The 21,301-nt window shown below is 46.8% G+C and overlaps 1 protein-coding gene across 1 annotated transcript; it reads right to left on the bottom strand.

Annotated features, from left to right (window-relative positions):
* Positions 1 to 1,020: 1,020 nt before the first annotated feature.
* Positions 1,021 to 19,479, bottom strand: TMEM145 (transmembrane protein 145; the record flags this gene model as incomplete). Its single annotated transcript, XM_042780205.1, has 13 exons — positions 1,021 to 1,086; positions 1,186 to 1,271; positions 1,340 to 1,361; positions 3,757 to 3,927; positions 4,452 to 4,511; positions 8,215 to 8,335; positions 9,148 to 9,320; positions 9,710 to 9,803; positions 11,482 to 11,560; positions 12,438 to 12,518; positions 14,948 to 15,016; positions 17,724 to 17,795; positions 19,356 to 19,479. Coding segments are annotated over 13 exons (1,203 nt in total), but the record flags the coding sequence as incomplete, so codon positions are not given.
* Positions 19,480 to 21,301: the final 1,822 nt, after the last annotated feature.

Raw genomic sequence — 21,301 nt, 5'->3', positions numbered from 1 at the left:
GCCCCTCCCCCACCCCGGGGAGATCCCGCCCCTCCCCCACCCCCAAAAATTCAAAAAAATCCCAAAAATTCCCCCCAAAAAATAAAAAAAATTAAAAAAAAATTTGGGATAAAGGTGGGGGAGGGGCGGGATCCAAGCAGGAAAAATTTCCCACGCCCCTCCCCCACCTTGGGGAGATTTTGCCCCTCCCCCACCCCCCAAAAATTTAAAAAAAATCCAAAATTTCCCCAAAAAAATAAAAAAAATTGGGATAAAGGTGGGGGAGGGGCGTGGGAAATTTTTTTTTAAATCCTGGAGGGTGGGGGAGGGGCGTGGGAAAAATCCCCGCTTGGATTTTTGCCCCTCCCCCACCCGCCAAAAATAAAAAACAAAAAAAATTAAAAATTTCTCGAGGGTGGGGGAGGGGCGTGGGACTTTCCCTTTTTTTTTTTTTGCCCCTCCCCCTCCTCTTTTTTTGCCCAAATTTGGGGATTTTTTTGAGGGGAGTGGGGGAGGGGCAAAATAAAAAAAAGAGATTTTTGGAGAAAAAAAATTTTGGGGAAAAAAACCCAAAAAATCCAAAAAACGTAAAAAAAAACCCCCAAGAAAACAAAAAAAAAAACCAAAAAAGAAAAATAAAAACCACAACAAAAAATCGAATTAATTAATTTTTATTTTTATTTTATTTTGGCAAAATTTGGGAAATTCAGGGCGGGAATTTTGGGGTCCCCTGGGAGGATTTTGGGGCTGAAATTTGGGGCAGAATTTGGCAAAATTTGGGGTTTTTGGGGTCAGAATTTTGGGGTTTTGGGGTCAGGATTTTGGGGAGAATTTGGCAAAATTTGGGGCGAATTTTTGGGGTCACTTCGGGTTTTTTGGGGCCGAAATTTGTGACAGAATTTGGCAAAATTTGGGGTTTTTGGGGCTGAATTTTGGGGTTTTGGGGTCACATTTTGGGGAAAATTTGGCAAAATTTGAGGCTGAATTTTGGGGTCTCCTGGGGTTTTTTGGGGTTGAAATTTGGGGCAGAATTTGGCAAAATTTGGGGTTTTGGGGTCAGAATTTTGGGGTCCCCGGGTCAGGATTTTGGGCAGAATTTGGCAAAATTTGGGGCGAAATTTTGGGGTCCCGTCGGGTTTTTTGGGGCAGAATTTTGGGGTTTTGGGGTTGGATTTGGGCAGAATTTGGCAAAATTTGGGTCAGAATTTGGGGTTTTGGGGTCAGAATTTGGGGGTCCCCCCTCCCCCCGAGTGCACACTGAAATATTCGGGGCCCCCCCCGTGGGGGAGGGGCGGGGGGAACCCCCCCTTGGGTGGGGGAGGGGCCCCGAGCGCCGCCCCCGCCCCTCCCCCCGCCGGGGTCTCCTCCACCTGCGGCCGCACCTGGGGGGGGGAGGGGCCAAATTTGGGGAGGGGTCTGGGGGGGGATTTGGGGTCCCCCAACCCAGAAAAGAAATTCGGGGATTTTCCCCAAGTTTGGGGATTTTTAACCCAAATTTTGAGATTTTTTTTCCCCATTTTTTGGGATTTTTTTCCTCAATTTTTTTGATTTTTTTCCTCAATTTTTGGGGATTTTTTTTCCTCAATTTTTTGGATTTTTTGCCCCAATTTTGGGATTTTTTTCCTCATTTTTTGGGATTTTTTACTCCAATTTTTTTTATTTTTTTCCTCAATTTTTGGGGATTTTTCTACCCCAATTTTTGGGAATTTTTACCCCAATTTTGGGATTTTTTTCCTCAATTTTTGGGATTTTTAACTCCAAATTCTTCGATTTTTTCCTCATTTTTTTGGAATTTTTACCCCAATTTTGGGCTTTTTTTTCCTCAATTTTGGGATTTTTTTTCCTCAATTTTTGGGATTTTTTACCCCAATTTTTGGGGTTTTTTCCTCAATTTTTTTGATTTTTTTCCTCAATTTTTGGGGATATTTTGCCCCAATTTTGGGTTTTTTTCCTCAATTTTGGGAGGGTTTTTATCCCAATTTTTTGGATTTTTTTCCTCAATTTTGGGATTCTTTTCCTCAATTTGGGGATTTTTTTACCCAATTTTTGGGATTCTTTTCCTCAATTTTTGGGGTTTTTTAACCCAAATTTTGCTAATTTTTTTTTCTTGATTTATGGCGTTTTTAATTATAATTTTGGGACTTTTTTTTTCCTCAATTTTTTTGATTTTTTCCTCAATTTTGGGCTTTTTTTCCTCAATTTTTGAGATTTTTTCCCCCCAAATTTAGGGATTTTCTCCATAATTTTTGTGATGTTTCCCATTTTTTGTGACTTTCCCAACCCATTTCCCTCCCTTTTTTTTTCTGTATTTTCCCCATTTTTTTCCCATTTTTTGCCATAATTTCCCCATTTTTCCACCGATTTTTTTTCTTCTTTTCTTTTTAATTTTTTCCCAAATTTCCCCTTTTCCACCCCAAAATTTCTGAGCCTCTTTCCCCATTTTCTGTGACTTTCCCAACCCATTCCCCCCCCTTTTTATTTTAATTTTTTTTCTTTTTTTTCCCCATTTTTCCCCATAATTTCCCCATTTTTTCACCGATTCTCTTCATTTTTTTTTTCACTTTTCCCGTTTTTTGAGTTTTTCACCCCAAATCTCTCACCTGGCCGCCCCCGGGCGCAGGAATCGAGAAGAGCTCGGTGAAATTCGTGTCCCCCCCTTTTATTTTCTGTATTTTCCCCAGTTTTGCTCTTTTTTTTTTTCATTTTTTCCCCATAATTTCCCCATTTTTTGATCTTTTTTCCCTCTTTTTTTTTGTTGTATTTTCCCCAAATTTTCCCTTTTTCACCCCAAAATTTCTGACCCTCTTTCCCCATTTTATGTGACTTTCCCAACCCATTTTTTTCTGTATTTTCCCCATTTTTTGCTCATTTTTTTCCATTTTTTTTTGCATTTTTTCCCAAAATTTCCCCATTTTTCCACCGATTTTTTTCTTCTTTTTTTTTTAATTTTCCCAAATTTCCTCTTTTCCATCCCAAAATTTCAGACCCTCTTTCCCCATTTTTTGTGACTTTCCCAACTCACTTTTTCCCTGTATTTTCCCCAATTTTCTGCTCATTTTTTTCCTTTTTTTTTCCTTTTTTTTTGCATTTTTTGCCATAATTTCCCCATTTTTCCACCGATTTTCTTCATTTTTTTTTTCTGTATCTTCCCAAATTTCCTCTTTTTCACCCCAAAATTTCAGAGCCATTTTCCCCATTTTTTATGACTTTCCCAACCCATTTTTTCCTGTATTTTCCCCAATTTTTGCTCATTTTTTTTCCATTTTTTTCCATTTTTTTTCCCATTTTTTGCCATAATTTCCCCATTTTTCCACCGATTTTTTTCTTCTTTTTTTTTTTTTTAATATTCCCATTTTTTCCCTTTTTCACCCCAAAATTTCTGACCCTCTTTCCCCATTTTTTGTGACTTTCCCAACCCATTTTTTTCTGTATTTTCCCCTTTTTTTGCTCATTTTTTTCCCATTTATTTTTGCATTTTTTGCCATTTTTTCCCCATTTTTTTTTGTATTTTCATCATTTTTCCACCGATTTTCTTCTTTTTTTTTTTTGTTTTTTTTTCCCAAATTTTCCCTTTTTCACCCCAAAATTTCAGAGCCATTTTCCCCATTTTTTGTGACTTTCCCAACCCATTCCCCCGCCTTTTTAATTCTAATTTTTTCTCTTTTTTTTCCATTTTTTTCCCCATTTTTCCCCATAATTCCCCCATTTTTCCACCGATTTTCTTCATTTTTTTTTGTTTTTTCCCGTTTTTTGAGTTTTTCACCCCAAATCTCTCACCTGAGCACCCCCGGGCGCGGGGATCGAGAAGAGCTCGGTGAAATTCGTGTCCCCCACGAAGGTGACGTTCCCGTAGCCGCGGGGGGGGGGAGGGGCAGCGGAATTTGGGGGGGGCGGAGCCGATCTGGGAGCTCCGGACGTGGAACGGGAAATTCCGATTGGCTGCCGAGGGCCGAGTCAGCACCTGCGTTTGGGGCGAAAAATCGGGATTTTGGGGAAAAAAAAATTTTGAATTTTTGGGATTTTTTTGGGATTTTTTTGGGATTTTTTTTGGATTTTTTTTGGATTTTTTTGGGATTTTTTTTGAATTTTTTTGGATTTTTTTTAAATTTTTTTTTATTTTTTAGGGAAAAAAATAAGATTTTTCCAGGGAATTTTTTGGGAGAAAATCGGAGAAGAGGTTTTGGATTTTTGGGGTGAAAAACGAGGATTTTGGGAAAAAAATTTTAAAAAATGGTTTAAAAAAATTTGAATTTTTGGAATTTTTTTTGTGATTTTTTTTTATTTTTTTGGGGATTTTTTGGGGGGTCGTTGGGGAAAAAAAAGAGATTTTTTCCAGGGAATTTTTGGGAGAAAATTGGAGAAAAGGTTTTGGATTTTTGGGGTGAGAAACGGGGATTTTGGGAAAAAAGTTGAATTTTTTTTTTTTATAAATGGGAATTAAAAAAAAAAATAAATCGGATTTTTGGGGGGATTTGGGAGGTCCGGACGTGGAATGGGAAATTGCGATTGGCTGCCGAGGGCCGAGTCAGCACCTGCGTTTGGGGGCAAAAATCGGGATTTTGGGAAAAAAAAAAAATTGAATTTTTGGGATTTTTTTGGGATTTTTTTTGGATTTTTTTGGATTTTTTTTGGATTTTTTTGGGATTTTTTTTGAATTTTTTTGGATTTTTTTTTAATTTTTTTTTATTTTTTAGGGAAAAAAATAAGATTTTTCCAGGGAATTTTTTGGGAGAAAATTGGAGAAGAGGTTTTGGATTTTTGGGGTGAAAAACGAGGATTTTGGGAAAAAAATTTTAAAAAATGGTTTAAAAAAATTTGAATTTTTGGAATATTTTTTAAATTTTTTTTGGATTTTTTTTGGGATTTTTTTGGGATTTTTAGGGGAAAAAAAGAGATTTTTCCAGGGAATTTTTGGGAGAAAATTGGAGAAAAGGTTTTGGATTTTTGGGGTGAAAAACGAGGATTTTGGGAAAAATTTTTTTTAAAATGATTTTTAAAAAATTTGAATTTTTGGGATTTTTTTTGTAATTTTTTTTTATTTTTTTGGGGATTTTTTGGGGGGTTGTTGGGGAAAAAAAAGAGATTTTTTCCAGGGAATTTTTGGGAGAAAATTGGAGAAAAGGTTTTGGATTTTTGGGGTGAGAAACGGGGATTTTGGGAAAAAAAAATTTAAAAACCAAATTTTAAAAATTTGAATTTTTGGGATTTTTTTGGGGATTTTTTGGGGGGTTTTGGGGAAAAAATTGAGATTTTTCCAGAGAATTTTTTGGGGGAATTTGGGGAAAAGAATTGGGATTTTTGGGAGGAATTTTGGGTGAAAAAAACGGGATTTTGAGGTGATTTTTGTGGATTTTTGTGAATTTTTGTGAATTTTTTGCGGATTTTTGCGGATTTTGGGCCCAGGTGAGTTTTTTGAGGTGCCCAGGTGAGTTTTTTGTGATCAGGTGAGTTTTTGGGGAGTTCTCATCTGGATCCTGGCTGGGATTTTGGGGCGATTTTTGTCAATTTTGTGACAATTTTTGTGAATTTTTTGTCGATTTTTGTGATTTTTTTGTGGATTTTGTGCCCAGGTGAGTTTTTTGTGCCCAGGTGAGTTTGGGGAGGGGTCTCTGCTCACCTGGACCACACAGGTGAGTCCCCACCTGGATCCTGGTCACGATTTTGGGGCGATTTTTGTCAATTTTTGTGAATTTTTTGTCGATTTTTGTGAATTTTTTGCCGATTTTGGGGGATTTTGTGCCCAGGTGAGTTTTTTGTGCCCAGGTGAGTTTTGGGGAGTCCTCACCTGGATCCTGGTCACGACTTTGGGGCGATTTTTGTCAATTTTTTGTGAATTTTTTGTTGATTTTTGTGAATTTTTTGTTGATTTTTGTCTTTTTTTTGGTGAATTTTTGGGGATTTTGGGCCCAGGTGAATTTGGGATTTTTTGGGGGTGCCCAGGTGAGTTTGGGGAGGGGTCTCTGCCCACTTGGGAGTTCTCACCTGGATCCTGGTCACGATTTTGGGGCGATTTTTGTGAATTTTTTGTGGTTTTTTGTGTATTTTTTGTCAATTTTTGGGGATTTTGGGCCCAGGTAAATTCGGGATTTTTTGGGGGGTGCCCAGGTGAGTTTTTTTTTGTGCCCAGGTGGGTTTTTGTGCCCAGGTGAGTTTGGGGAGGGGTCTCTGCCCACTTGGGAGTTCTCACCTGGATCCTGGTCACGATTTTGGGGCGATTTTTGTGAATTTTGTGACAATTTTTGTGAATTTTTTGTTGATTTTTGTGGAATTTGAGCCCAGGTGAGTTTCTGGGGGTGCCCAGGTGAGTTTTTTGTGCCCAGGTGAGTTTGGGGAGGGGTCTCTGCTCACCTGGACCACACAGGTGAGTCCCCACCTGGATCCTGGTCACGATTTTGGGACAATTTTTGTGAATTCTTTGTTGATTTTTGTGAATTTTTCGTCGATTTTTTTTTATTTTTTTGTGGATTTTTGGCCCAGGTGAGTTTTTTGAGGTGCCCAGTTGAGTTTTTGTGCCCAGGTGAGTTTGGGGAGGGGTCTCTGCTCACCTGGGAGCCCTCACCTGGATCCTCGTCACGATTTTGGGGCAATTTTTGTCAATTTTTTGTTGATTTTTGTCTCTTTTTTTGGTGAATTTTTGGGGATTTTTGGCCCAGGTGAGTTTTTTGAGGTGCCCAGGTGAGTTTGGGGAGGGGTCTCTGCTCACCTGGACCATACAGGTGAGTCCCCACCTGGATCTTGGTCACGATTTTTGTCGATTTTTGTGAATTTTTTGCCGATTTTCGTGCATTTTTTGTGGATTTTTGGGGATTTTGGGCCCAGGTAAATTCGGGATTTTTTGGTGGTGCCCAGGTGAGTTTGGGGAGTGCTCACCTGGATAATGGCTGGGATTTGGGGGCGATTTTGAGGTTTTTTTGTGACAATTTTTGTGAATTTTTTGTCGATTTTTGTGGATTTTTTGTCAATTTTTGGCGATTTTGGGCCCAGGTGAGTTTGGGATTTTTTGGGGGGTGCCCAGGTGAGATTTTTGAGGTGCCCAGGTGAGTTTGGGGAGGGGTCTCTGCCCACTTGGGAGCCCTCACCTGGATCCTGGTCGGGATTTTGGGGCGATTTTTGTGGATTTTTGTGAATTTTTTGTCAATTTTTGGGGATTTTGGGCCAGGGTGAATTCGGGATTTTTTGGGGGTGCCCAGGTGAGTTTTTTGAGGTGCCCAGGTGAGTTTTTTGTGCCCAGGTGAGTTTGGGGAGGGGTCTCTGCTCACCTGGGAGCCCTCACCTGGATCCTGGTCACGATTTTGGGGCGATTTTTGTGAATTTTGTGACAATTTTTGTGAATTTTTTGTCGATTTTTGTGAATTTTTTTTTGATTTTTGGGGATTTTGGGCCCAGGTAAATTCGGGATTTTTTGGGGGGTGCCCAGGTGAGTTTTTTGAGGTGCCCAGGTGAGTTTTTTGTGCCCAGGTGAGTTTGGGGAGGGGTCTCTGCTCACCTGGACCACACGGGTGAGTCCTCACCTGGATCCTGGTCACAATTTTGGGGCGATTTTTGTCGATTTTTGAGAATTTTGTGACAATTTTTGTGAATTTTTTGTGAATTTTTTGTCGATTTTTGGGGATTTTGGGCCCAGGTGAATTCGGGATTTTTTGGGGGGTGCCCAGGTGAGATTTTTGAGGTGCCCAGGTGAGTTTTTGTGCCCAGGTGAGTTTTGGGGAGCCCTCACCTGGATCCTGGTCACGATTTTGGGGCAATTTTTGTCAATTTTGTGACAATTTTTGTGAATTTTTTGTCGATTTTTGTCTTTTTTTTTGGTGAATTTTTGGGGATTTTGTGCCCAGGTGAGTTTTTTTTGCCCAGGTGAGTTTTTGTGCCCAGGTGAGTTTGGGGAGTTCTCACCTGGATCCTGGTCACGATTTTGGGGCGATTTTTGTCGATTTTTGTGAATTTTTTGTCGATTTTTGTGGATTTTTTGGGGAATTTGGGCCCAGGTGAATTAGGGAATTTTTGGGGACGCCCAGGTGAGTTTGGGGAGGGGTCTCTGCCCACCTGGGAGCCCTCACCTGGATCCTGGTCACGATTTTGGGGCGATTTTTGTGAACTTTGTGACAATTTTTGTGAAATTTTGTCGATTTTTGTGAATTTTTTGTCGATTTTTGTCTTTTTTTTTGGTGAATTTTTGGGGATTTTGGGCCCAGGTGAGTTTTTGTGCCCAGGTGAGTTTGGGGAGGGGTCCCTGCTCACCAGGAAGACGCCGTGGGCGTACAGGTGAGTCCCCAGCTGGATCCCGTTGACGATTTTCTCCCGAGCCCATTTGGGGATCCCGAAATTGGCCACGAGCGCCGAGACCGGGACGGCCAAAAACCTGGGAGGGGACAGGTGAGACAGGTGAGACAGGTGAGACCCCAAAAACCTGGGGGGGGACAGGTGAGATACAGGTGAGATCTGACAGGTGAGATCTGACAGGTGAGATCAGACAGGTGAGATCTGACAGGTGAGACAGACAGGTGAGATCTGACAGGTGAGATCAGACAGGTGAGATCTGACAGGTGAGACAGACAGGTGAGATCTGACAGGTGAGATCTGACAGGTGAGATCAGACAGGTGAGACAGACAGGTGAGATCCCAAAATCCCCAGGTGTGACCCCAAAAACCTGAGGGGGGACAGGTGAGACCTGAGAAGTGAGACCCCAAAAACCTGGGGGGGGGGACAGGTGAGACAGACAGGTGAGATCACACAGGTGAGATCTGACAGGTGAGACAGACAGGTGAGACCCCAAACAAAACCTCCAGTTGAGACCCCCCAGGTGTGCCCAGGTGAGCCCAGGTGTATCCCAGGTGTGCCCAGGTGTGCCCAGGTGTGCCCAGGTGTATCCCAGGTGTGCCCAGGTGTGCCCAGGTGTATCCCAGGTGTGCCCAGGTGTATCCCAGGTGTCCCCAGGTGTGCCCAGGTGTATCTCAGGTGTGCCCAGGTGTGCCCAGGTGTATCCCAGATGTGCCCAGGTGTATCCCAGGTGTATCTCAGGTGTGTTTTACCTGCCCAGGTGTGCTCACCAGATGGTGTAGGCCCCCAGGAAGGGCAGGTAGAAGTTTTTTCTCTCAGGTACCCGGCTCAGGGTGTGTCTGTATCCCCCCAGGTGTGCCCAGGTGTGCCCAGGTGTGCCCAGGTGTGCTCACCAGACGGTGTAGGCCCCCAGGAAGGGCAGGTAGAAGTTTTTTCTCTCAGGTACCCGGCTCAGGGTCGCCCCCACGGCGGCGCAGAACCACCCGAAGGCGCCGAACTGCAGCGCGATCAGCCCGTACCCGGCCGGGGACTCGTAGGTGTACAGCACCTGCCCGGGGTCAAAGAACTGCCAAAAAACACAGAAAAATTGTCCTAAAATTGGCCAAAATCAGCCCAAAAATAGCCCAGAAAATGGGTACAAAATGGGCACAAAATAACCCAAAATTGCACAAAAATAGCCCAAAAATAGGCCAGAAAATGGGCATAAAATAGCCCAAAAACAGCCCCAAAAATAACCAAAAAATCCCAAAATAACCCAAAAATACCCCGAAAAATGGGCCCAAAATTGCCCAAAATGCAACAATTTCGGGATGAATTTTTGGGGTGAATTCTGGGGATTTTGGGGCTGAATTTTGGGGTTTTTGGGCCAGATTTTTGGGAATTTTGGTGAATTCTGGAATTCAATGAATTTTCAGTTTAATTTTTGGGGTGAATTCTGTGGATTTTGGGTCTCACCTGCGCCTCGTAGGTGAGCAGGGCGATGTGGGCGATGCTGTAAAGGGTCATGTACACGGAGAGACGGACGGAGCCGCCGGCGCTGATCCGGCCCCTGAGTAACCAGTGAGTAACCTCTGAGTAACCTCTGAGTAACCCTGAGTGACCCCTGAGTGACCCCTGAGTGACCACTGAGTGACCCCTGAGTGACCCCTGAGTGACCCTGGGTCATGTACACGGAGAGACGGACGGAGCCGCCGGCGCTGATCCGGCCCCTGAGTAACCAGTGAGTAACCTCTGAGTGACCTCTGAGTGACCTCTGAGTGACCCCTGAGTGACCCTGAGTGACCCCTGAGTGACCCTGAGTGACCCTGAGTGACCCCTGAGTGACCCCTGAGTGACCCCTGAGTGACCCCTGAGTGACCCTGGGTCATGTACACGGAGAGACGGACGGAGCCGCCAGCGCTGATCCGGCCCCTGAGTAACCAGTGAGTAACCTCTGAGTAACCTGTGAGTGACCCCTGAGTGACCCTGAGTGACCCCTGAGTGACCTCTGAGCGACCCCTGAGTGACCCCTGAGTGACCCTGAGTGACCCCTGAGTGACCCCTGAGTGACCCCTGAGTGACCCTGGGTCATGTACACGGAGAGACGGACGGAGCCGCCGGCGCTGATCCGGCCCCTGAGTAACCAGTGAGTAACCTCTGAGTAACCTCTGAGTAACCTCTGAGTAACCTCTGAGTGACCTCTGAGTGACCTCTGAGTGACCCTGAGTGACCCCTGAGTGACCCCTGAGTGACCCTGGGTCATGTACACGGAGAGACGGACGGAGCCGCCGGCGCTGATCCGACCCCTGAGTAACCAGTGAGTAACCTCTGAGTGACCCCTGAGTGACCCTGAGTGACCCCTGAGTGACACTGAGTGACTCTGAGTGACCCCTGAGTGACCCCTGAGTGACCCCTGAGTGACTCTGAGTGACCAGAGTGACCAGTGAGTAACCTCTGAATAACCTCTGAGTAACCAGTGAGTGACCCCTGAGTGACCCCTGAGTGACCCTGAGTGACTGAGTGACCCCTGAGTGACTCTGAGTGACCAGAGTGACCAGTGAGTAACCTCTGAGTAACCTCTGAGTAACCCCTGAGTGACCACTGAGTGACCCGAGTGACCTCTGAGTGACCCCTGAGTGACTCTGAGTGACCCCTGAGTGACCCCTGAGTGACTCTGAGTGACTGAGTGACCCCTGAGTGACTCTGAGTGACCCCTGAGTGACCCCTGAGTGACCCCTGAGTGACTGAGTGACCCCTGAGTGACCCCTGAGTGACTCTGAGTGACCCCTGAGTGACTCTGAGTCACCAGAGTGACCAGTGAGTAACCTCTGAGTAACCCCTGAGTGACCTCTGAGTAACCTTGAGTGACCCCTGAGTAACCCTGAGTGACCCCTGAGTGACCTCTGAGTAACCACTGAGTGACCCCTGAGTGACCACAACACCCAAACCACCCAAAAAATGACCAAAAATGCCCAAAAATGTCCCAAAATTCACCCGAAATGACCTGAAATGACCCCAGCAAGTGACTCCTGAGTGACCCCAGGGTGACCCCTGAGTGACCCCTGAGTGACCCCTGAGTGACCCCTGAGTGACCCCTGACCCCAAACCACCCAAAAAATGCCCCAAAAATGCCCAAAAATGACCTGAAATGACCCCAAAATGACCCCAGTGTGACCCCAGTAAGTGACCCCTGATCCCTGGGTGACCCCTGACCCCCGGGTGACCCCCGGGTGACCCCAGGTGGGTACCTGGTGACCGAGAGCCCCTTGCCCAGCAGGATCAGCATCAGGAGGAAGATGAGGAAGCTGATGGAGAACAGGAGCTTCCCTGGGGGGGTGGGGGACCCTCAAATCTCCCACTAAATCCCCCCAAAATTGTCCCAAAATCCACCCAAAATCCACCCAAAATATTCCCAAAATAGCCCCAAAATATTCCCAAAATCCACCCAAAATCCACCCAAAATATTCCCAAAATCCCCCCAAATTTTTCCCCATTTTTTACCATTTTTTCCCCAAATTTCCCCCCAAATTTTCCATTTTTTCCCCAAATTCCCCCCAAATCCCCCCAAATTTTATGCTATTTTCCCCCAAATTTTCCCCAAATTTTCCTGAATTTTCCCAAATTTCCTCTAAATTTCTCCCCAAATTTCTCCCAATTTTCCCCAAATTTTTCCCATTTTTTCCCCAAATTTTCCCCAAATTTCCCCTCAATTTTCCCTTTTTTCCCCCATTTTTCCCCAATTTTTTCCCTTTTTCTCCCCAAATTTTAACCCAAATTTTCCATTTTTTTCCCCATGTTCTCCCCAATTTTTTCCCATTTTTCCCCAAATTTTCCCCTAAATTTTCCCCAATTTTTTCCCATTTTCTCCCCAAATTTTTCCCATTTTTTCCCAAATGTTCCCCCGATTTTTTACCAAATTTTCTGAATTTCCCCCAATTTTTCCCCCAAATTTTCCCCAAATTTTTCCCATTTTTTCCCCAAACCCCCCCAAATTTCCCCCAATTTTTTTTCCACATTTCCCCAATTTTTGATTTTCCCAATTTCCGGTTTTTTCTCCCCAATTTCCGGTTTTTTCTCCCCAATTTCCGGTTTTTCTCCCCAATTTTTTGATTTTTCCAATTTCCTGTTTTTCTCCCCAGTTTCCGGTTTTTTCCCCCAATTTCCGGTTTTCCCCCATTTCCGGTTTTTTCCCGCCAATCCGTACCGAGCACTTTGATCGGTCCCGGCCCGACCCCGTCCCGCCCGTACTGGGCCCAGTAGGAGCAGCTCAGGAGGAGGCTGAGAACTGGGGGGGGGGAAAGGGGGTGAGACCCCAGACCCAAATTAAATTAACTGAGACCCCAGACCCAAAAAACCCCAAAAATCGGCACCAAAAAACTCAAAATTTGCGTCAAAAAATTCAAAATTTTGCACCAAAAATCCCCCCAAAAACCCTCCTGAAATTGGGGAGGGGTCGCACAAAGGGGGTGAGACCCCTCCCCAAATTCCTTGAGACCCCAGACCCAAATTAACCGAGACCCCAGACCCAAAAAACCCCAAAAGACCCCAAAAAACCCCCAAAATCGGCACCAAAAATCTCAAATTTTGTACAAAAAAACCCTCCCGAAATTGGGGAGGGGGAAAAGGGGGTGAGACCCCAGACCCAAATTCCCTGAGACCCCAGACCCAAATAACAGAGACCCCAGACCCAAAATCCCCAAAAAAACCCCCAAAATCGGCACCAAAATCTCAAATATTGTACAAAAAAACCCTCCCGAAATTGGGGAGGGGTCCCAAAGGGGGTGAGACCCCAGACCTAAATCAACAGAGACCCCAGACCCAAATTAACAGAGACCCCAGACCCAAATTAAATTAATCGAGACCCCAGACCCAAAAAACCCCAAAAATCGGCACCAAAAAACTCAAAATTTGCGTCAAAAAATTCAAAATTTTGCACCAAAAATCCCCCCAAAAACCCTCCTGAAATTGGGGAGGGGTCGCACAAGGGGGTGAGACCCCAGACTCAAATCAACCGAGACCCCTCCCCAAATTAACTGAGACCCCAGACCCAAAAAACCCCAAAAGACCCCAAAAAAATCCGAAAATCGGCACCAAAAATCTCAAATTTTGTACAAAAAAAACCCGAAAAAAATCCCGAAATTGGGGAGGGGTCGCAAAAGGGGCTGAGACCCCAGACCCAAATTCCTTGAGACCCCTCCCCAAATTCCTTGAGACCCCAGACCCAAAAAAAAACCCAAAAGACCCCAAAAATCGGCACCAAAAAACTCAAAATTTTCACAAAAAAACTCAAATTTTGCACCAAAAACCCTCCCAGAGACCCTCCCGAAATTGGGGAGGGGTCGCACAAAGGGGCTGAGACCCCTCCCCAAATTCCCCTGCGACCCCTCCCCAAATTAACCGAGACCCCAGACCCAAAAAACCCCAAAAAATCCAAAAATCGGCACCAAAAAAATCAAATTTTGTACAAAAAAATCCCCCCAAACCCAAATTCCACCCCCAGAGACCCCACCGGAAATTGGGGAGGGGTCGCAAAAGGGGTGAGACCCCTCCCCAAATTCCTTGAGACCCCAGACCCAAATTAACCGAGACCCCAGACCCAAAATCCCCCAAAAAACCCCCCAAAAAACCCCAAAAATCGGCACCAAAAACCTCAATTTTTGTACAAAAAAAACCCGAAAAAAATCCCGAAATTGGGGAGGGGTCGCACAAAGGGGCTGAGACCCCTCCCCAAATTCCCCGAGACCCCTCCCCAAAATAACCGAGACCCCAGACCCAAAAAACAGAGACCCCAGACCCAAAAAACCCAAAAAATCCCCAAAAACGCACCAAAAACCTCAAATTTTGTACCAAAAAAATCAATTTTTGCACCAAAAAACCCCACCCGAAATTGGGGAGGGGTCGCAAAAGGGGGTGAGACCCCGGACCCAAATTAACCGAGACCCCAGACCCAAATTAACCGAGACCCCAGACCCAAAAACCCCAAAAGAACCCAAAAATCCGCACCAAAAAACTCAAAATTTTTACAAAAAAATCAAATTTTGCATCAAAAATTCCCACCAAAAACTCTCCCGAAATTGGGGAGGGGTCGCAGAAAGGGGGTGAGACCCCAGACCCAAATTAACCGAGACCCCAGACCCAAAATAACCGAGACCCCAGACCCAAAATCCCCCCAAAATACCCCAAAAAAACCCAAAATCGGCACCAAAAAACTCAAATTTTGTACAAAAAAAAACCCGAAAAAAATCCCGAAATTGGGGAGGGGTCGCAAAAGGGGCTGAGACCCCAGACCCAAATTCCCCGAGACCCCTCCCCAAATTAACCGAGACCCCAGACCCAAAAAACCCCAAAAAATCCAAAAATCGGCACCAAAAAACTCGAATTTTGTACAAAAATCTCCCCAAATTTGCCCAAAACCCCCAAAATTTACCTCAAAAAAATCCTCCGCGAAGCCCCCAGACCCAAATTCACCTCCCCGAAGCCCCCAGACCCAAATTCACTCCCCAGAAGCCCCCAGACCCAAATTAACCCCCCAAGAAGCCCCCAGACCCAATTCCTCCCGACCTAAATCCCCCCGAAAAATCCCGATTTTACCCCAAAAAAACCCCAAAATTTTCCCAAAAACCCCGAATTTTCCTCAAAAAAATTCCCCCAAATGCCCCCGAAGCCCCCAGACCCAAATTGACCCCCCCGAAGCCCCCAGACCCAATTTCTCACCCTCCAGCCCGGCCGAGGCCATGAACATTTTGTAGGTGGTGTGGAGGAGCTGCCGCGCCTTGAGCCGGTCTGGGGAGGGGGAGAGGGGTGAGACCCCTCCCCAAATTACCTGAGACCCCTCCTCAAATTACCTGAGACCCCTCCCCAAATTCCCCCGAGACCCCTCCCCAAATTAACTGGGACCCCAGACCCAAAATCCCCAAAAAATCCCCAAAAATCGGCACCAAAAAACTCAAATTTTGCACCAAAAACGCTCCCGAAATTGGGGAGGGGTCGCAAAGAGGGGTTGAGACCCCTCCCCAAATTAACTGAGACCCCTCCCCAAATTCCCTGAGACCCCAGACCCAAAATCCCCCAAAAATCCCCAAAAAAACCCCAAAAATCGGCACCAAAAAACTCAAATTTTGCACCAAAAACCCTCCCGAAATTGGGGAGGGGTCGCAAAAAGGGGCTGAGACCCCTCCCCAAATTCCCCTGAGACCCCTCCCCAAATTCCCCGAGACCCCTCCCCAAATTCCCTCCGATCCCCGAGACCCCTCCCTAAAATATCCGAATTTTAGACCCCAAAACGCCCTAAAAAGTCCCAAAAATGCCCAAAAACCCCCAAATTTTGGGAGCTGAGACCCCTCCCCAAATTCCCAGAGACCCCTCCCCAAATTCCCTGAGACCCCAGACCCAAATTCCCTGAGACCCCTCCTCAAATTCCCTGAGACCCCTCCCCAAAAAATCCGAATTTTCGATCCCAAAAACCCCAAAAAAGCCCCAAAAATGCCCAAAAAATCCCAAATTTTGGGGGATGAGACCCCTCCCCAAATTCCCCGAGACCCCTCCCCAAATTCCCTCCGATCCCCGAGACCCCTCCCTAAAAATCCGAATTTTAGACCCAAAAACGCCCAAAAAACGCCCTAAAAAGCCCCAAAAATGCCCAAAAACCCCCAAATTTGGGAGCTGAGACCCCTCCCCAAATTCCCCCGAGACCCCTCCCCAAATTCCCTCAGACCCCAGACCCAAAATTCCCGAGACCCCTCCCCAAATTCCCTCCGATCCCCGAGACCCCTCCCCGAAAAATCCGAATTTCAGATCCCAAAACGCCCTAAAATGCCCCAAAAATGCCCAAAAACCCCAAATTTTGGGAGCTGAGACCCCTCCCCAAATTACCCTGAGACCCCTCCCCAAATTCCCTGAGAGCCCAGACCCAATTCCCCCCGGGACCCCTCCCCAAATTCCCCCTGATCCCCGAGACCCCTCCCTAAAAAATCCGAATTTTAGATCCCAAAAACGCCCTAAAAAGCCCCAAAAACCCCAAAAAATCCCAAATTTTGGGAGCTGAGACCCCTCCCCAAATTCCCTGAGACCCCTCCCCAAATTCCCTCAGACCCCAGACCCAAATTCCCCCTGATCCCCGAGACCCCTCCCCAAAAAATCCGAATTTTAGATCCCAAAAAACACCAAAAAAGCCCAAAAAACCCCAAATTTTGGGAGCTGAGACCCCTCCTCAAATTCTATGAGACCCCTCCCCAAATTCCCTGAGACCCCAGACCCAAAATCCCAGAGACCCCTCCCCAAATTCCCTCCGATCCCCGAGATCCCTCCCCAAAAAATCCGAATTTTCGATCCCAAAAACGCCCTAAAAAGCCCCAAAAAAGCCCAAAAACCCCAAATTTTGGGAGCTGAGACCCCTCCCCAAATTCCCCGAGACCCCTCCACAAATTACCCCTGATCCCCGAGACCCCTCCCCAAAAAATCCGAATTTTAGATCCCAAAAACGCCCTAAAATGTCCCAAAAATGCCCAAAAATCCCCAAATTTTGGGGGCTGAGACCCCTCCCCAAATTCCCCCGAGACCCCTCCCCAAATTCTCTGAGACCCCAGACCCAAATTCTTCCAAGACCCCTCCCCAAATTCCCTCCGATCCCCGAGACCCCTCCCTAAAAAATCCGAATTTTCGATCCCAAAAACGCCCTAAAAAGCCCAAAAAATGCCCCAAAAAAACCCAAATTTGGGAGCTGAGACCCCTCCCCAAATTCTCAGAGACCCCTCCCCAAATTCCTTGAGACCCCAGACCCAAATTCCCCCGAGACCCCTCCCCAAATTCCCTGAGACCCCTCCCCGAAAAATCCGAATTTTCGATCCTAAAAACGCCCTAAAAAGCCCAAAAAAAGCCCAAAAAATCGCAAATTTTGGGAGCTGAGACCCCTCCCCAAATTCCCTCAGACCCCAGACCCAAATTCCTCCAAGACCCCTCCCCAAATTCCCTGAGACCCCTCCCCAAATTCCCTCCGATCCCCGAGACCCCTCCCCAAAAAATCCGAATTTTATATCCTAAAAACGTCCTAAAAAGTCCCAAAAATGCCCAAAAAACCCCAAATTTGGGGGCTGAGACCCCTCCCCAAATTCTCCGAGACCCCTCCCCAAATTCTCCGAGACCCCTCCCCAAATTCCCCCTGATCCCCGAGACCCCAGACCCAAAAAATCCGAATTTTAGATCCCAAAAAACACCAAAAAATGCCCAAAAACCCCCAAATTTTGGGAGCTGAGACCCCTCCCCAAATTCTCCGAGACCCCTCCCCAAATTCCCTGAGACCCCTCCCCAAATTCCCCCTGATCCCCGAGACCCCTCCCCAAAAAATCCGAATTTTATATCCTAAAAACGCCCTAAAAAGTCCCAAAAATGCCCAAAAAACCCCAAATTTGGGGGCTGAGACCCCTCCCCAAATTCCCCGAGACCCCAGACCCAATTCCCCCCGGGACCCCTCCCCAAATTCCCGCCCGCTCACAGCCGCAGTAGCAGGAGAGGAGGAAGATGAGGATGAAGATGAGCAGGAAGGTGATGTCGGTCTCCAGGATCCCTGCGGGGGGGCGGCAAATTGGGTCTGGGGGCTTCGGGAGACCCCTCCCCAAATTCCCTGAGACCCCTCCCCAAATTCCCTGAGACCCCTCCCCAAATTCCCTGAGAGCCCCGAGACCCCTCCCCAAAAAATCCGGGATTTTTAGAGCCAAAAATACAAAAAATGCGATTTTTGAGACTAAAAAAAGAGCCGAAAAACCCCAAATTTGGGAGCTGAGACCCCTCCCCAAATTCCCTGAGACCCCTCCCCAAATTCCCCCGAGACCCCTCCCCAAATTCCCTGAGAGCCCCGAGACCCCTCCCCAAAAAACCCGAATTTTTAGACCCCAAAAAAAGCCGCGAAAAAGCCGCGAAATTGCCAAAATGAAGCCCCCAGACCCAATTGAAGCCCCCAGACCCAAATGAAGCCCCCAGCCCCAAATGGAACCCGACCCGAAGCCCCCAGCCCCAATTCCCCCAACTCAAAGCCCCCAGCCCCAATTCCCCAGCCCCAATTGAAGCCCCCAGCCCCGACCCGAAGCCCCCAGCCCCAATTCCCCAGCCCCTATTGCAGCCCCCAGCCCCGACCCGAAGCCCCCAGCCCCAATTGAAGCCCCCAGCCCCAATTCCCCAGCCTCAGTCGAAGCCCCCAGCCCCAATTCCCCATCCCCATTTGCAGCCCCCAGCCCCAACCGAAGCCCCCAGCCCCAATTGCAGCCCCCAGCCCCAAATGGAACCCGACCCGAAGCCCCCAGCCCCAAATGGAAGCCCCCAGCCCCAATTGCAGCCCCCAGCCCCAAACCGAAGCCCCCAGCCCCAATTGCAGCCCCCAGCCCCAAATAGAACCCGACCCGAAGCCCCCAGCCCCAATTCCCCCAAATGCCCCAGCCCCAATCGAAGCCCCCAGCCCCAAATGGAACCCGACCCGAAGCCCCCAGCCCCAATTCCCCAGCCCCAAACCGAAGCCCCCAGCCCCAAACTGAAGCCCCCAGCCCCAATTTCCCCAACTCAAAGCCCCCAGCCCCAATTCCCCAGCCCCAATTGCAGCCCCCAGCCCCAAATCAAAGCCCCCAGCCCCAAATGGAACCCGACCCGGAGCCCCCAGCCCCAATTCCCCAGCCCCAATCGAAGCCCCCAGCCCCAAATGGAAGCCCCCAGACCCAATTGCAGCCCCCAGCCCCAATTCCCCAGCCTCAATCGAAGCCCCCAGCCCCAATTGCAGCCCCCAGCCCCAATCGAAGCCCCCAGCCCCAAATGGAAGCCCCCAGACCCATTTGCAGCCCCCAGCCCCAATTCCCCCAAATCCCCCAGCCCCAAACCGAAGCCCCCAGACCCAATTGCAGCCCCCAGCCCCAATTCCCCAGCCCCAAACCGAAGCCCCCAGCCCCAAATCAAAGCCCCCAGCCCCAAATGGAACCCGAACCGAAGCCCCCAGCCCCAATCGAAGCCCCCAGCCCCAATTCCCCCAACTCAAAGCCCCCAGCCCCAATTCCCCAGCCCCAAACCGAAGCCCCCAGCCCCAAATGGAACCCGACCCGAAGCCCCCAGCCCCAAATGGAAGCCCCCAGCCCCAATTCCGCACCGAACTCGTCGGCCGAGAAGTGCCGTGTCCAGAAGGAGTCGCCGTTGGTCAGAATCATCTCGTACTCCAGCTCCAGCCCCCCGCCCTTTTGGGGGACAATTCGGGCACTTTTGGGGTTTTTGGGGTTTTTGGGGTCTGGGGGAATTTTGGGGAATTTTTGGGATTTTTTGGGGATTTTTTGGGGGGATTTTGGGGGAATTTTTGGGATTTTTTGGGATTTTTTTTGGGATTTTTTTTTGATTTTTTGGGATTTTTTGGGGGGGATTTTTAGTTTTTTTGGGGTGGATTTTTGGGTTTTTTGGGGTGGATTTTGGGGTTTTGGGGATTTTTGGGGTTTGGGGATTTTTGGGGATTTTTTGGGTTTGGGGATTTGTTGGGATTTTTTGGGATTTTTTTGGGATTTTTTTTTTATTTTTTGGGGATTTTTGGGGATTTTCTGGGATTTTTTTTGGATTTTTTTTGGATTTTGGGGGGTTTTTGGGGTGGATTTTGGGTTTTTTGGGGTTTTTTTGGGGATTTTGGGGTCTGGGGGAATTTTGGGGAATTTTTGGGATTTTTTGGGGATTTTTTTGGGGGGGTTTTGGGGGAATTTTTGGGATTTTTTGGGATTTTTTTTTTTATTTTTTGGGGTTTTTTTTGGGGTTTTTTTGGGATTTTTGGGGTGGATTTTGGGGTTTTTGGGGTTTTTGGGGTCAGGGGGAATTTTGGGGAATTTTTGGGGAATTTTTTGGGATTTTTTTGGGATTTTTTTCGGGGGTTTTGGGGTTTTTTAGGGTTTTTTTCTATTTTTTGGGGTTTTTTCGAGTTTTTTGGGGATTTTTGGGGGGGATTTTTGGGTTTTTGGGATTTTTGGGTTTTTGGGGTTTGGGCAATTTTGGGAAATTTTTTGGGATTTTTTGGGGATTTTTTTCGTGGAGGTTTCGGGAGATTTGGGGTTTTTGTGGAACCATCTTGTACTCCAGCTCCAGCCCCCCGCCCTTTTTGGGGTAAATTCGGGCACTTTTGGGGTTTTTGGGGTTTGGGGAAAATTTTGGGATTTTTTGGGATTTTTTGGGGATTTTTTGGGGGGATTTTGGGGGAATTTTTGGGATTTTTTGGGATTTTTTGGGGATTTTTTGGGGATTTTTTTGGGGTTTTTTGGGGATTTTTTGGGTGGATTTTTGGGTTTTTTGGGGTGGATTTTGGGGTTTTGGGGTCAGCGGGAATTTTGGGGAATTTTTTGGATTTTTTTGGGATTTTTTGGGGGTTTTTTTGGGGGGATTTTGGGGGGTTTTTTGGGATTTTTTTGGGATTTTTTTGGGAATTTTTTGGGGATCTTTTGGGATTTTTGGGGGGGATTTTTTGGTTTTTTTTGGGGTGGATTTTTGGGGTTTTGGGATATTTGGGTTTTTGGGGTTTGGGGAATTTTAGGGAAATTTTTGGGATTTTTTTGGGGGGATTTTGGGGGAATTTTTTGGATTTTTTGGGATTTTTTGGGGATTTTTTTTTTTTTTGGGGATTTTTGGGGGGGATTTTTGGTTTTTTTGGGGTGGATTTTGGGGTTTTTGGGGTTTTTGGGGTTTTTGGGGTTTGGGAAATTTTTTTTGATTTTTTGGGGATTTTCTGGGATTTTTTTGGGATTTTTTTGGGGGGGTTTTGGGACTTTTTAGGGGTTTTAAAGGGTTTTTTTCGATTTTTTTTTAGGTTTTTGGGGTTTTTTTAGGGTTTTTTGAGGAGACATTTGGGGGGTTTTTGGGGTGGATTTTTGGGTTTTTTGGTTTTTTTGGGGATTTTGGGGTTTGGGGGAATTTTTTGGGATTTTTTGGGGTGATCTTGGGGTGATTTGGGGTTTTTTTAGGGTAATTTCGGGCTATTTTCGGGAGCTTTTGTGGCGCTTTTTTGGATTATTTTAGGGAGATTTTGGGATTTTTTTGGGGCGGATTTTGGGGTTTTTGGGGTTTTCAGGG

This window comes from Catharus ustulatus, unplaced genomic scaffold, assembly GCF_009819885.2.
Source record: "Catharus ustulatus isolate bCatUst1 unplaced genomic scaffold, bCatUst1.pri.v2 scaffold_131_arrow_ctg1, whole genome shotgun sequence".
Lineage (NCBI taxonomy): Eukaryota > Metazoa > Chordata > Aves > Passeriformes > Turdidae > Catharus > Catharus ustulatus.
The sequence above is the reverse complement of the archived record's forward strand: the minus strand, read 5'-3'. Positions and strand labels throughout refer to the sequence as shown.